Source organism: Camelus ferus, chromosome 6, assembly GCF_009834535.1.
Source record: "Camelus ferus isolate YT-003-E chromosome 6, BCGSAC_Cfer_1.0, whole genome shotgun sequence".
Classification (NCBI taxonomy): domain Eukaryota; kingdom Metazoa; phylum Chordata; class Mammalia; order Artiodactyla; family Camelidae; genus Camelus; species Camelus ferus.
In genome coordinates, this window is record NC_045701.1 from 53,502,184 (window position 1) to 53,518,582 (window position 16,399).

Consider the following 16,399-nt stretch of genomic DNA (forward strand, 5'->3'; position numbering starts at 1 on the left):
TTCTGTTTCTCATAAGCTTAACCTCTAATTTCTCGGTTTCTCACTGACCAATCAAATGGCAGCCTGGCAGCTTAAGATACGTCACAGGTACGACACAGGCCACAGTACAAATGGCTGCTAACTCCACCAGACCAGCAGTGCGGCCGTGTCCAGTGCTTCTCCCCCTACCTCCCAAGACCGTAAGGAGTTAGCTGTCCCCAGCCATTTGTGACTGATGGCAGCTACTTTATCAGCAGTCATCTAATGTACTGTATTTGAAAGAGAGGCTTAGTTTCTGTACATCTAGAAAGGATCAGGATCTAATGTGTAACACGGTGACTATAGTTGATAACACTATTACTGTATCACTGATATTTGCTGAGAGTAGAACTTAAATGTTCTCACCAAAAAAAAAAAAAAAAAGAGAGAGACAGAGATAAACATGTAAGCTATGTAAGATAATGGTAGATGGGAAATGATTTATCTCAGATTGGCTTTAAAATAACTGGGAGACTGGAGTGGAAGGTGCAGATGAAACAAGGCGGATCATATATTGGTAAGCGCTGAAGCTGGGTGATGGGTACATGGCTCTTTTTCCCCTCTACTTTTATTTATATTTCATGCTTTCTATAATAAAAGGTTAAAAAAAAAAGAGAAAAAAATTAGAGCCACTGAATACAAATAACTTTCAAGGGGTTTCACTGCAAAGGGGAACAGAGAAGTGGGGGAGTAGCTGGCAGAGGAAATGAGATCTTTTGAGTTTTTGTTAAATATTAGACACATTAATAAAGTATATGTACATACCTTGTAGCTCGCAGATTTAATTCCAACAGGAACTTCATCCTGAAAAAAGTGTTTAAATGCATTTAGAGGACATTTATTTTATCTTCTGAAAAAATACTTTAAATTTCTATGATTACAAGAAAAATTTACAGAACAAATTATTGAAATTAACAGGTTATATTTTAAGTGAGAATAGTTAGGCAGTTTTTATATTATTTATTAAAGGTAAACAAAAAATTCAACAAATTAATGCTATGGGTTGCATATATTATATTATAGCATGGAAATGTAAAAATAGTCACTTAACCATTTAACTTATTAATTTAATTTTTTATCTTAATTTTAATGCTCAGATTGTCCCACATTTGGCCACTAGGAGATCCACTAAGAGGTGACTTGATATTTGCACCAGTGTCTTTTTGATAGTACCTCAGTAGTCTTCAGCAGCATTTTTTGTTTCCTGTTATGACAGGATATTCTGGGTTCATCTTATATATTTCTTGTTCCAGTCTTGGAACCAACCATTTTTTAAGGAGCACTAGTTCTTTTCGAAGGAAAATGGTACTGGTTTTTAGTTGTGCATCAGTCACTTAATAACAAAGGACCTACCTGCCTATCCTCAAAGTGATGCTGTTGAGTAGAGATGATATACGTGGGAGAACTCTGTTAATTGTAAGGTCCTATTCCAATGCTAAGTATATTCTTGAAATAGATTACATATGCCCAAAGGGAAGGACCTACTCAGAGGCAATCACTTTATTGCATATCCTTCCCAATTTTCAACTAGGTCAATGTGTATTCTTTTCTTATGGCCAGATGTTTAGATGGTGTCCAATTTTTTCATATAATAAGCCAAGCCAAATTTATAGACTGATTTCAGCATAAGTGGCATCTTTATAACATTCAGTACTGCTTTACGGTCATCTTTGAAAATCTATCCAATTACTTTAGTAAGTGAAATTCTTAGTAGAATCGGTAAGTCCAAGGATATGTACCTTTTTAATTTTTGGATACATGTGCCAAATTGATCTCCAAAAAGATTTAATCACCAGAGTGCTCACTTCTTATTTCCAGACTAACACTGGATATTGTTATTCTTTTTCATATTGGCCAATTAATAACAGAATTGAAAGAACATTGCTCAGATTCACTGTAAAGGGAATAAATAACTGAGCTTTCAACTTACAGAGAGATTCCACCCTCTGTGGGCAATCTGCCTCATTCAATTATTCACCGGAATCAGGGGTGCAAATCAAAAGATACGGATTTTAAAGCCCCAAGTATGAGGAAGAGAATTTCCGTTTTTGTTATGTTTCTATTTCCTCTGAGTCCCAGGGTATAACCTGAACCAAGTCTATATATGAACTAAAAAAGGAAATCAAAATGTTGACAGAAAAGAAACTGGTATTGGTTCCTTGTTTAGCCCAAAAAGATATTTACAAAACATCAGCAGTCTATCTGAAGTAATGAGTTAAACTGAGTTTAACTTTGTATATATTTTAGATTAAAAAAACTATTAATTGTTGCAAGTATGATAACTGCTCTGTATTCAGGATGCAACATCATTTTTTTAGATGCATAATGAAAAATACAATAGCGAGATGTCAAGATATCAGTAATGCACAATATAAATGCTAGATATGAAACTGATTATTTAGGCTGCAGCAAGTATTTCCAAGTCTTAGAAGTGATTTTTTATTTTACTTTTTTTAACTGAAGTATAGTCAGTTACAATGCATCAACTTCTGGTATACAGCCTAATGTCCCAGTCATGCATATATATACAGGGAACTATAATCAATACCTTGTAATAACCTTTGATGAAAAAGAATATGAAGTGATTTTTAATTCCTCTTCAGTTCCGACAGACTGCCCTACCTAAGAACTATTAGAACTGAACCAGGCTTGTCCTAGAAGGAATGAAAATGTCTCACTCCCTTGCTGTCTCTTGGAGTGGAATTTCTTGCTGTCTCTTTCATCTGCTGTCCCTCCCCTCTGCTCTCTGTAGTGTGTACAGCTACAGTATATCTATTTCTGGCCTATCACAGTTGTATTGAAATGATCACTTAGCATTTCTCTCACCTACTAAAACCATAGTTTCTCAAGACAAGTGCTCATGCCTAGGTCCAGGCAGATAGTAAGCCCTCAAGACAATAATCATTATTGAACCAAATTATATTCACTTGCTAACTGCTATTCTTTATCCAGTCTTTCCTCCATCTCCTCATCTTCCACTCCCCACTCTCTACAATATCACCAGTTATCTTTCTAAGTCTTGGGTCTAATCATTGTACTCTGCTACACTAATACAGAAGAACATTTTGAGATGAATAAACATCTTCTAATTATCTTTTAAAGAAAAAGCCTTCTCTCCATCAAGAAACCAGCTCAAGAGATAGAGTATTGGCATGAAAGGCACTTGGTTCCAGTTCTGCAGAAGGTGAAATAAGTAGATTGTCTCAGAACAAACAGCTAACTTTCACCTGACTCTTTGGTAGCACTTCTATGTGCTCAAGTCAAATAATAAACATCTAAGTTTTCAGCATTTATTAAATGCTTAACTTGGTTGTTTTCTCTAGGATTTCCAATAAGATGGCTCTTATCTGTCAGTCTGTCAACCTGGAAATCAACAAGCTATTACTTTATGCTAAACATCTCTCAGCTTTTCTGCCTCTTCCAATCTTCTCCTAAAGTGGCATCCCCAAGTTCTAGACTTCATTAACAATAATCACAAGTAATTTGATTTCAAGATGAGATTCAAATTTGTAATAACTGCAAAACTGCTTGTTCTGACTAATGTTAATAATAACCCATTTACTGTACCAGTGCAATTAAATGCCTTTATAAGTATCTACCATATTTTTAGCATTTTTTAAAAGCCATATAAAAGAAGTACTTGGTAAATTTGAATTTCCCCAACTACTTTTTATATTACCAAATATGAATGCTAGAACTAATGAAATAAAATGAAACGTTTAAACTGGTATCATTTTAATGATCTACTCATGCTTTAATCATAGTAACACAGATGTTTCAAAAGCTAATCCCTGAATTTTCAAAAAGCTGTGTCAAAGAAAAAAGAGGACACCAATGAACTTATCTACAAAAGAAACAGACTCGCAGACATAGTAAACAAGCTTATGGTTACTGGGGAAAAGGGGTGGGAAGGGATAAATCTGTGAATTTGAGATTTGCAAATGTTAACCACTATATATAAAAATAGATAAATTTCTTCTGTATAGCACAGGAAACTATATTCAATATCCTGTAATAACCTTTAATGAAAAAGAATATGAAAAAGAATATATGTATATATATATGCACGACTGAGACATTATGCTGTACACCAGAAATGGACACACTGTAACTGACTATACTTCAATTAAATTTTTAAAAAGCTGTGTCTGTGAGGATTAATAGAACTAAAAGTATGCTTCTGATTCACCTAATGATAAAATACTCATAAATAACATTTTGAATTTGCCTTAATTCCACATGTGAGATAGGTCTACACAGCAATATTTACATGTACAAACACAAAAAAACTGCTCAAAATGACACTACCACTTCGCACCCATTAGGATGGCTATCATCCAAAAAAACAGAAAATATCGAGTGTTAGCTAAGATGTGAAGAAATTGGAACCCTTGTGCTTTGCTAGTAAGAATGTAAAATGGTGCAATCACTGTGGAAGATAGTATGGTGTCACTCAAAAAATTGAACACAGAATTACTAAATGATCCAGCAATTCTACTTCTGAGTATATACCCAAAAGAACTGAAAGTAGGTGTGTGAACATGTAGTTGTACACCCATGTTCCTAGCAGCAGTAATCACAATAGCAAAAAGGTGAAAACAACCCGAAAGTCAATCAACAGGTAAATGGGTAAACAAAATGTAGTACATACATTCTATTATATTATTCAGCCTTTAATATTATTCAGCCTTTAAATGAAATAAAATTCTAACACCTGCTGCAATACAGATAAACCTTGAAAACATTATGCTAAGTGAAAAAAGCCAGACACAAAAGGACAAATATTGTAATGATTACCCTTACATGAGGTACCTAGAATAGTCAAATTCACAGAGAAAGAAAGTAAGAGTGGTTACCAGGGACTGAGGGTGGGGAATGGGGGAATAGGGAGATATTGTTTACTGAGCATGGAGTTTCAATTTGGGAAGATGAAAAAGTCCAAGAGTTGGATGGTGGTGATGGTTAAGAATGTGAATGTATTTAATGCCAATGAAGTTTCCTACACTTAAAAATGGTTAAAATAAAATGGTAAATTTTATGTTATGTATGTTTTATCACAATAAAAAAATATACTTTTTAAAGGAAAAAAAAACTTCGTTGGAGAGAATAAAATTCTCTTCTTTCAGAGTAGAATACATCAAATTTTAATGCTCTGAGAATTCCTAAATAAAGCCAGTGGTTTTGTCCAGTCCCTCTCCAACCAGCAAAATCCAAGGAAAGTAATACATCCACAAAATAGGAAAGAGATTTTTATCCTGATTAATTTCATTTTTTATACTACAAACATAACTCTGGGTAAGATATAAGAAGAAAAACAAATATTAAGGCAAAAGAACTATTAATCTCACTATATTAACCACAAAATTTAAATTCTATTATTATGAAGGCAGGATAATTCAAAATAGGTTTTATATTTGTGAGTTTAGATTTTAATATGTTAATTTTAAACAACATTATACTTTACCAAAGGATTGAAATGTTATTTTAATTATACTGACTCCTTTCAAAAATTGCAATTATTTGAAAAAACGCGATGATTATTAAATGTATACATTGTTCTCACCGATTGGCAAGGCTTGACAGCACAATCCCTTCTGCCACACTGGCTGATATCATTCCAGAAAGGACATGGCCTTTTCAAGTTTACCTGTAAATTAATAATAGAAATAAGAATCTTGAGATTACAATAGACAGATGTTGAATTATGACACTATAACATGGTCGTGTTATCGGCTGCAATTCTATTTCTTCCACTTGTCAAGTGTCAGTGATGGCACAAATGCGTAGCTGATACAAATAAATTGGTAGCCTTGGTTATAAAGACAAAGTCTGCTATGAAGCAGACCCTCAACAGATCCCAACAGATGGAAGCCAAAGTAGCTCATATCATCACTGCTCAACTCACAATCTTTTAACAGAAGTAATAGCTGAGAGTTAGATAATTGTGAGCTCAGAATGCAACTACATACTCCAATGATCAGATTTTCTAAATTCTTTCAGGAGCTATCTCAAGATAAACTGTCACAAGTGACTTGTTAAAATAATACAGGTCAGAATAAAGTCATGCTTCTTCTCAAAAATATTTTTTTAATTAATTGGAGTAATTCTGATGTGTTAGAATGTTATGAACAACTCACAACTTTGATAACAATATAATAATTTCTGTTCCAAATTCAATTTAACCAACTAATTTCTAACTCTAGAGTTCAAATCTCAGTTATTGAAATTAAAAGAAAGCAATGGGTCATTTCAGAACCCCATGGTTCACTCCTGTGAAATGTATTTTCCTAATGGTGCCTTGATCAATTTTAAATAATAAGCACAATTTTGAAGCTTAGTAATTCCTAATGAAATGTAATTATCCATTTAAACTTTAAGTATTCCTATACAAAAAAAAATTTTTTTAAATACCTTGTAATATCTAAAGTAGTCGCTTTCCAGAAGTTTTTGAAGTCTTGGGAAAAGCCTGTAGTTATTAAATTTATCAATGGTTTCAACATCACAAGTACAATCATCCAAGTAACCACTAACCTGTTACAAAGAAAATGGAATATTGTATCAAAATGTCATAGATGCAACAGGGTTTTTTCCTCACATGGTTATGATGAAAGAACCCTCTACCCAACCAACATTTATCCTCCCTCCTCCCCATAGTTTTCTGAGCTAGGATATGACCACAATCTTGTAATGCTATTGCCCTTACTATATACCTAGAGGAACACAGTGGATACCTTTTGTACGGTGTACTGAACTCATAATGATAACCCCTCCTCAAAGAGTTGATTCCCCACAGCTACTCTGTCACCTTGCCCCTTAAGTCCAACCAGGGGTGGGCATCTGACCCAAACCAGGTCGTGGTGCCCTCTGCAGTAATCTGGAATTGAGACTAAGAAGGAGAGATGTTTCCCCCTGTTGCTAGACCAGTAAACAAGTAAGCTCAGGCTATATTCCATCAAGTGAAGGGAGGAACACGTGACCCAGTTAGCAGAGGGAGGAAAGATTTTGAAAAACACACAGAGAAGCACAGATAAGAGACAGAGAACATATGCTAGCTGGATCCCCTGGGGTTTGCCTGCTCCCACTTCCCGCATCTTTCCTGAAGCCCAGTTGCACTCCTATCCTTGGCTTTCCTGAGACTCAATATTCTTATAATTCAGTTGTCTCTGTCTTTCCTTTATTTTAGTTTCCCACAGGACGTGTAGGTCAGAGACAAGCTCAGTGGATATATGAAAAGAAGTAATACTGAATTTATAAGAGAAACAATAATTCATTGTAAGGATCTAACAACCCTCAAATATTTTTATACATTTGAAATGGTGCTTAGAAATTACTTATCATTAGCAACACTGAGCAAATTAACCCCAAAGCTAACTTCAAATGCTTAAAACTATGACTTAACTGTATTTACTAAATCAAACTATTAAGTCATATTATAATCAGAAGCAATGGGAAATCATATTATAATCAGACAATATTATCAGTTGTGAAACTAAAATTCTTAGATGTTTACTGGGACTAGGCAAACACCTAACAGAACTAATTGAGCATTGCTTTAAGTAACAAATACATTGTGTTTTTTTTTAGTAACTAAAATTTTAATTTTTTTAATATACAGCATGCTGCAGAAAAGAGACCCTTATCATACTTTGTTCTGAATATGTGCATTATAAACTACTTTGGATTATATTTTAGGGAGACTTATTGCCAACAAAAAAATAATTTTAAAATCTACTAGTAAAGAAGCAAATAAAGAATACTTAATTTTTTTTAAGCAGGGTTTGCTTTTACTTTATTTTGGCCTTTGTTTTTTTCCATTTTTTAAATTGAAGTATAGTCAGTTTACAATGTTGTGTTAATTTCTGGTGTACAGCATGTTTCAGTCATATCTGTATCTATCTATCTATCTATCTATCTATCTATCTATCTATCTATACATATATATATACACACACACATATATTCCTTTCCATATTCTTTTCCATGATAGGTTACTGCAAGATATTGAATATAGTTTCCTGTGCTATATGTGTTATTTATCATTTTATATATAGTACTTAATATCTGTAAATCTCAAACTCCTAATTTATCCCTTCTCACCCCCTTTCCCCCCAGTAACCATAAGTTTGTATTCTATGTCTGTGAATCTGTTTCTGTTTTGTAAATAAGCTCATTTGTGTCTTTTTTTAGATTCCACATATAAGTGATATCATATGGTATTTTTCTTTCTCTTTCTGCTTTTCTTCACACAGAATGACAATCTCCAGGTCCATCCATGATGCTGCAAATGACATTATTTTATTCTTTTTTTAAGGTTGAGTAGTACTCCATCGTATATATATATACCACAGCTTCTTTATCCAGTCACTTGTTGATAGGCATTTAGGCTGTTTCCATGTCTTAGCTGTTGTAAATAGTGCTGCTATGAACATTGGAGTGCATGTATCTTGAGAATACTTTACTGGGGGAGGGTATAGCTCAAGTGGTAGAGTGCATGCTTAGCATGCATGAGGTGCTGGGTTCAATCCCCAGTACCTCCTTTAAGAATAAATAAATAAAACCTTAATTACCTCCCCCACCAAAAAATATATATATATTGAAATACTGAATTTAGGTGTCTTCCTTTTGGAATATACAAAATTCTACACTATCTTTTTAGAACACCACAAAACAGTAATGGAAATTTCTCACCTAAGAGATAAGAATACTTTGGATGATGACAGCAATATTTAAGGGCTAAGTTGGGGTTTCTTTTTGTTTTTGTTTTTGTTTTTTGTTTTACCAATTTGCCTAATCCTATTTGTTTTGGACTAAAGAATTCAGTTTCTAGAAATATGATTTACATATTTTGTCACTGTTATAACTGCTTTCATTTCATATGCAAATGTGTCCTTGTTTCCTGCTAAAAATTCTCTGTGTGTACAATAATCTTAGAGTCCTAATTTTGGGTACCAACAAAACAAAAGTGTTTCTACCCTAGATCACTTGATTTTTCACACCTATTTCTTTTGAGCCTTAGAAGCAAAACTTCTAAGAACATAAAATAAGCTAATGTTTCTATCCTTGGATACATATTATTATACAAAAAATTACAGGCACAAAAATGCAAAGGCCAAGGGGACACAAGCCAGATAGAGACATTAGACCACAAAAAGAGAAAACATGCAAAAAAAAAACTTAAGAGGAAGGGATTAAAGCAATCCATTTTTCCTCCTGAGGAGTTCATTTTCAAGGTAAAAATCTGTCTTCCAGACTTGTACTCCCAGTGCTGAGCACTGTATTTCTAAAAATAGTAGATACACACTGTCTACTTATAACTATGTACTTCCATGTCACCTACAGTGGTGCTCAGTGCCCCAGACACACAGTGGCAGGAATGCCCTTGCAGAGCAAGGAAAGCAAGCAACAAAGGCAAACAATCCTTGTGTCCAACATTCTGCTGATCTATATCCTAATTACAAAGGGAGCAATAAGAAGCCCCAGATCAGAAAGAAATGCAAGATTTCTTCCCAGAGCACAGGTGGCTTATAACCTAGAGGCCTCGAAAGAAGAGAAGGCAGGACAATGCTGGATTTAACAATCTTCTGCCCCTTACCTTAGAAACTGAGTAGGACGTATTACCAACTACAATGCCAGGTTACAGGGCAGCTAAAATGGTAAAGCAGGGCTGGCAGGAGCTTCATTGGATGGAGACAGCCCAGCAAAGAAGGGGCAGGAAGATACCTGGAAATCCAAGCCATCTGACCATTCAGAGAAGCCTGCCAACAGGCAGCAGAACCTGATCCCTGGAAGGAAGTCTGACAGGTATGATGCCAGGCCCAGTTCTAGAAATTAGAGAACCAGGCATGTTACCAGAATAGAGGCTCAGGAAAAGTCTAAGGCAGAAATCCAGTTAATTCACCCAAGGCAGAGCCTCTGAAACAAAGCAAAGTCCTGTAATCTAAGTAAGGCCAAAAGAGGGCTGCCGATCTGTAAGGATGGCTTGATGCTGCCCTTCAGACTGTGCTACAGCTGTAGTGGAGCTAAAGCAACCACCACACTGTCTCCCAAAGCGAAACAGAACTCTGGCCCTACCATAGGAATCTGAATTTTTTAAAGTTGCACCCCCAGTACACACACAAAGTGAGTGATTCATGCTGAAGTCTGAAGCTCACTGCTCTAGGCTTCAGGTGGTAATCAGCCTCCGGTAGGGGCCAACCTAATAGGCAGCAGTGAAAAGGCCCTTGTTGAGGGAGGGTAGGTATAAGGACCAAGACAGGCCTAACACATAACATCACCCAGTTGAAAGTCCTGTTATCTTAAGAGTTGGAAAGCTTTAGAAGGCCTTCTGTAGCTCTCTTCCAAGCAACACACCAATCCCTCCTCTACACCCTCAAGGGGAGGCAGCGTGTAACAGCGGTGAGCAGGCCACCGGAGTCAGGCCTTCTAGGGTCGAATCTTATCAGTGCTACTTATTAGTTGCTGACATTCGCCAAGCTTTTTAACCTCTCTAGGCCTCAGTACAAAATAGAAATAATAATAGTTCTCATCTCAAAGAGCTGATATCAGGATAAAATGACATAAACACCCAGTAAATGGTGATCATTATTATTATTCTACCACTGCTTAAATATTTCCAGTGAAAGGGATCTTACTACTCCCCAAAGCAATCTACATTTTTTTTTAATGAATAAGAAAAAAAAAGGCCAACTTTGCCTTTAAAATTCTCCAAAAATGTTATATCTATTGCCCCAATGGAGCCAAAAGCTAGCTCTGAGGGAGCCTCAATTACTTTCTCCATGGACTCTGATTGGTTTGAACCAAATACCAAAATACAAAAGGCAAAAGGAAAGAAAATAACACTGACCTATTCTCTGGCTACTCTGGTTAAAGATACCCTTATTTTGCAATGAAAGACAAAACAAAAACTTTCTAAACGGTTTCCTTGTGTCCCAACAACTCCAGCCCTACCATAGATTATCATTTTTCCCCCAAAGCACTGTAAGACTATATTCCTCATACTCATGTGAAGTGTCTTTTAAAAGTGCTCAAAATGTGCTTTATTTGGCAAAGAACTTTAGTTGCCCTTAATTTTATTGTGTTTTGGGACCATTAAAAAAAAAAGAGAGAGAAGCATTCATTCATTGACAGAGTAGCCTGGGACAACTCTGTTGAAGAAAGCAGAGAAACACAGAAGGCTCTCTGCTGGGTAGTACTCGGTAGCAGGCACCATTCGAAGGGCATGGAATGCTAAGAGCTGTTTCTGCTTTAAAGTCTTGGTTTTGCTAGAAGTTTAAATTTTTGTTAAATGACCCAAAGTATGGCAACCAATGTGAAATGCCCTTTGGTCCCCATGCTTTGTTCAGAAAAGCCTGGAGTACAGGAAGCATTCAGAGTCAATGGACATCCCTCCAGTATAACCTGTTTCAAAGATGCCTCTGACTAAGTTTTAAGCCTGGGCTTATTTCCACCCACCACCCAACAAATGATCAAGCATCTCCTCCATGGCTCAGCCAACCTGACTAACAAAAACTCTTTTTTAAACTGACCTGAACAAGACACCCAGACAGGTAAGTCTGCTAAAATACTCGTATGCAGGGTGTATCCACAATGCACTCCAAACAAAAAATAATCTACTTCTGAAGTAGCCATTTTGGATTATCTGAACTACTCCCTTTTCATTAGCCTGATGGAGATTTACCACATTCAAATAAGTGGATCCGAGTGTTAATAGCACGGGCTGTATTAAGAGTGACAAAACATTCTGAGTATAGAAGCTAACAAACTCGTTTCTAATTAATTTAAATGAAAAAGATGTCCACACTGCCTCCACATCTGGGCTTCAGTATCTCTTCTGAGCTGATTTCTTTAAAATGAATCCTGGGATTCCATGAACTGGAACTAAGTTCTCTTACATTCATTCTCTCTAATGGCGCACAGTGAGGAAATCATGGTCAAAAAGAAATAAACTCTGAAAAATCTTCATTTACTTCAAGCCTATACTTACTACAATTTTGATTTAAAGATAGAGTGAGTCCTGACTTATGGGATTTTTTTTCCACAAAAACTGTACATGTGTTAGACTTCATAGACTTGTATACCAATAGTAGGGGAAAAAAACAATTTCCTGTGTAAAAAAACCTTTTTTTTAACTTTTTTAATAGAATGATAGGAGAGCAGGTCTGGAAGGGGAGGTTGTATGTAAGGAAGATTTGTAAGTTCCAGATAACTGATCACTTATTTTGAGCAACTAAACTGAAGCATGTTATCAAAAAAACTTACGACATACAATGAAAATGGTTTTAACAGGATGTGATGTCAAATAATAGGCAAATGCAGTAGCTAAGTTTAAAGATTTATTTACAGCTGTCAACCTATCTGAAAGATCAATTCCAGAAAAGCATGCAAATGGCTTACTAAGCAGAATAATTTAAAGAATACACAATGTTGTAAATCTACTACATGCCAATTTTTATTTTAATAAATTAAAATAAAGAATATACTCCAGGGAGTGCAGTGTTCACATCTTATATTATCATTTCCCTAATGCTTGCTAAGGACCACTTATGTACTAGGCTTTGTACTCTGGAGTGTCAAGAATTAGAACTACATTTTAATTTTTTACTTTATTTTTCGATCTCTCAAGTCATTCACAGTAGACTTCAATAAATGCCTGTTGAATTTTGTCTGATTATTTGTAGAGCTTTGTACATTCTACTTCAATGGCTTTATAAAGTCAAATATCAAATCTGAACCCCTACTACAAGCCAGGTACCCCTGCAACAGTGTGATAAGGGGTGATGGTGTGGTAACTCAGGACAGAAATGGTAAGAGAAACAGAAAACAAGAAGGAAGGAAGGGACGTGACTATTAACAAAAAAGAAACAACAGGACTTTGTGGCCAATTGGATACTGCAAAAAGAACCAGAGAAGATTTTAACTTGTATTTCCAAACATTACGTGAAAATTTAGTTTTTAAGTTAGTTTCTAGCAATATTTATTAACTTAAAATAAACAACCCAGGATCCTTGCCTCTCCCCAAGCCCCAAAGAACATTATTTATTAAACTGTAAGCTCTTCAGGGTAGGGATTATGGCATAGTTATTTCTCTATTCCAGACCCTCAGCTCAATGGACACAGTGCTTATCCATGTTAGTTGAATGAATAATTTGCACTCCCCTTATCTTTTTTCTCCATGTTTTTCCTTTTCTCTCTCTCCTGTCTTTGTGTGCATGTCTATGTGTTTGTCTCCATTTTTCCCTTCATGTCTATTGGGCATCGTCCCCTCTCTCCTGTACTCCCCCTAGTCCCATCCCCGCCATTACTGACCTTAATAGAACTAAAGCATGCTTGTTTCACTTACTGAATTGGAATTGATGCTCTCTAAGTTTGCCTCAGTAAGCCATTTTAAATTTTCCTTAAAACTGTTTTTTACTCATTTTATTAGTTTTTTAAAGTTGGCTCTGAAAAGAAAAACAGTCACTCTTGTTCTAAAAGGAAAAGAAAGATTTCTCCTTCTTTCTGTATAAAAAATCTTTTTTTAAAAACACATTTTTGAATAGAATGATAGGGGGACAGGTTGGGGCAGTATTTTAATGTTGAAAATACTGTGGAAGGGGGAAAAAAGTCTAATCATTAATCAGAAGAAAAAGTAAACAAATATAAAAAAACTAAAGCTCCCCAATTTTAATCAGATATGTAAAAAGGTTACCCAGGGGAAAAAGTGAAAGTTTATGAGTTCAGCATGTACTTTTATTCCATTAACCAAATCTCTAGAATGTAGTTTAAAATGTTACATTGGGCATCTTTCTACACTGACTACTTTATTTTTAAATCCCCTTATTTCTAATATACTTATCTTTTTAATGTTTAAACTTTGTAGTACATTATATTTGTAATCAGAAGTGAAATTACCCTTTTTCCTTTTAAATACTTCATTGTGTGCTGTTTGCAATCATTGAAGGTAAAGGAACTTTTCAGTCTCTTAGTTATAAAGCAGCAGTTTCAACTTTTCTTACACATTCCCAGATATCACTCACCCCAATCCCCAAATCACTCAACAAAAAATAAAGTTCAAGAATGTAAAGCGATGAAAGAGATGATACTTCTTCTCATATTTAAAATGCTTCTTTCCTCTCTGAAATTGTATCACTGCTCCTACAGACATAACACGCTATTTCTGATAATAAGTTAATAGTAAAATCCACTTAAAAGGAACAATTTGAATACCCACCCCTCAGTTTTGCATAAAATGTAATTTTTATCAACAGAAACCAACCAAAAAGGTGACTTTAAGAATAACGATACTAAAAAAAAAAAAAAAAAAAAGAATAATGATACCAAAAACCTGTAAGTTTCTTAGAATTTTTCGCCCAAGGAATTCACATCTCTTACTAACAGAAGGAAACAACCATAGGCTTGTAATCAAAGTTGCGCACTGAAAACCGTTCTCCTAATTCAGACCAGCAGTAGGGGTGTCACGGTAAGACAGTCCCACTACATTCAGGAAAAAGAAAGGACAGGCGAGGCGAGGAGTCACAGGGCAACCGCGGCCCAAAGACACCAGGCAGTTGGCCTTAGACCCAGAAAAACCCCACGAAACCACTTCTCTGACTGACAATGAGATCTGAAGGCAGCCCCCCGGCAAAACCTGTCCTGGCCAGAAAGGCTGGAGAAGGCACCCAGCACAGGCACAGCGTCCACGGTTCCAAGTCAAGTTAGAAGTTAGGAAGACCCATGTTCTGCGAAAATTACAAATACTGAGTGTGCGTGGCAACCCTTCCCGGGCAGGGAATACTAACAAAAATGGATGTACCAACTCGGCAGGAGCAGACAGCGGTGCACGCACACCCCTCGCCCCACGCATGATCGGAAGCACGGGAGGGCGCGCCGACCTCGGTTCAGGTTGCGGTGGGGGACCCGCGCACACCAACCTAGGCGAGCAGCAGAGACTCAGCCCGGCGAGGGAGCAGAAGCAGAGGGGGCTCCTTCCGGAAGGGTGGAGACTGCAAAGACGCACCCCGAAGCCCCCCACCTGCCGGGGCGCGTACAACGGAGCGCACGGGGGAGGCGGAGGTCCCGGGACCCGAAGCCCCGCCGCGCACACCCCTCACCTGGCAGAAGCACCTCTGCGCCGCCGTCTCCGGGGGCTGCTGCCCGCCGTGGCCCGAGCCCAGCAGCCCCACGGCACCCAGGAAGCCGATCAGGAAGCCCCAGCGGCGGCCCATAGCCGCCCCGGCCGCTCTTCGCGAGGCGCCTTGTAGTCCCCAGCGCTTGGTCGCAGGCCGTGGGGCCGAAGATGAAGCCCGCGAGGGCGGGTCCCCGGCCGCGCCCCACCTCCCGGCCGCCTCCCAAGCCCGCCCTCCGCTCTCCCGCCTCTCAGCGGCTGCCACCTCCTGCCGCAGCCTGCGGACGTGCTGGGGCGCCCGCGCCCGCGCCCGCCGCCCGGGGCACGCTTCCTTTTCCCCGCTCGTGAGCCTGACGCACCCACCCGCTTCGCGGCTCGGCCCCGCCCGGCGCTCCGTGCCCGTCCCCGGTCCCCTGAACGCCCGGGGCCTGGAGACTTGACCCGGCTGCCCGCCCCCAGCCCCGCGCGGGAGTCGGGGCCCTCCCCGCTCCGACAGCGGGAGCGAAAGCCGGCGGGGTCTGTGTCTTCCGGCAGGGCCCCGCCCCAACCCGCTCGCTCTCGGCCAATCCTTCCGTATCTCCGTGCGAGGAAATCAAAGCGTGAATTACGTGTCCACAGTGGCCCTAGCTGAGTCTTAAAGCTGAAAGGGCTATGTTCGTGATCATCTAGGCCAGGGCTGCATGTGTCATTTAGATTTTCTAGTAGTCACATCAAAAGAGCAAAAGGAAACAGGCGAAGTTCATTTTAATAATAGATTTATGTAACACAATATGTGCAAAATATTTCAAAATACACTCAATATTAAATAATTCATAAAATACCAATTTTTATTTTTATCTTTGAAATCTGATGTGTATTTTATACAGACTAGCCATATTTCAGTCAAATGTGGCAAGTGGCTACCATATGAGACAGCTCAGGAGGAGGTTAGTCTTTATTTTACAGGAGGAAACAGGCCCAGAGAGATGAGGTGATGTGAGCAGGGGCAGTGATAAGAGTCAGGTCCTCTGCTCCCAGCCATGGGACTAGCCTATGAGCTTTTGTTTGTTTTTAGGGGTTTTTTTAAGGAGAAATTTTCAAGGTGAAACTAGAATGCTTTCCATCTTGCACATTAAATGCTCAAATATTTCAATTTTTTTTTTGTGGTAAATCTTTTTTTTTCCCTTAAAAAGCCATTGTTTAATGAAGGGTATGGTAGGATATAGTAGGCCCAAAGTAGGTATTATACTCCTATTTTCTAGCTGAGAAAAACAGGCATAGAAAGTTCATCTAGTTATT

The 16,399-nt window shown here is 37.8% G+C and overlaps 1 protein-coding gene across 1 annotated transcript in view; it reads right to left on the reverse strand.

Moving 5' to 3' along the window:
• The window catches only part of ERO1A (endoplasmic reticulum oxidoreductase 1 alpha), a 39,145-nt gene extending 23,512 nt beyond the window's left edge, over positions 1 to 15,633 (reverse strand). The window contains exons 1-4 of the mRNA XM_032482049.1: positions 15,108 to 15,633; positions 6,430 to 6,549; positions 5,582 to 5,665; positions 784 to 822 (exon numbers count right to left, since the gene is read on the reverse strand). Coding sequence (XP_032337940.1) covers positions 784 to 822; positions 5,582 to 5,665; positions 6,430 to 6,549; positions 15,108 to 15,221 — 357 coding nt within the window. The 5' untranslated portion in view covers positions 15,222 to 15,633. The remainder of the gene's footprint in view (positions 1 to 783; positions 823 to 5,581; positions 5,666 to 6,429; positions 6,550 to 15,107) is intronic.
• Between the last annotated feature and the right edge of the window lie 766 nt (positions 15,634 to 16,399).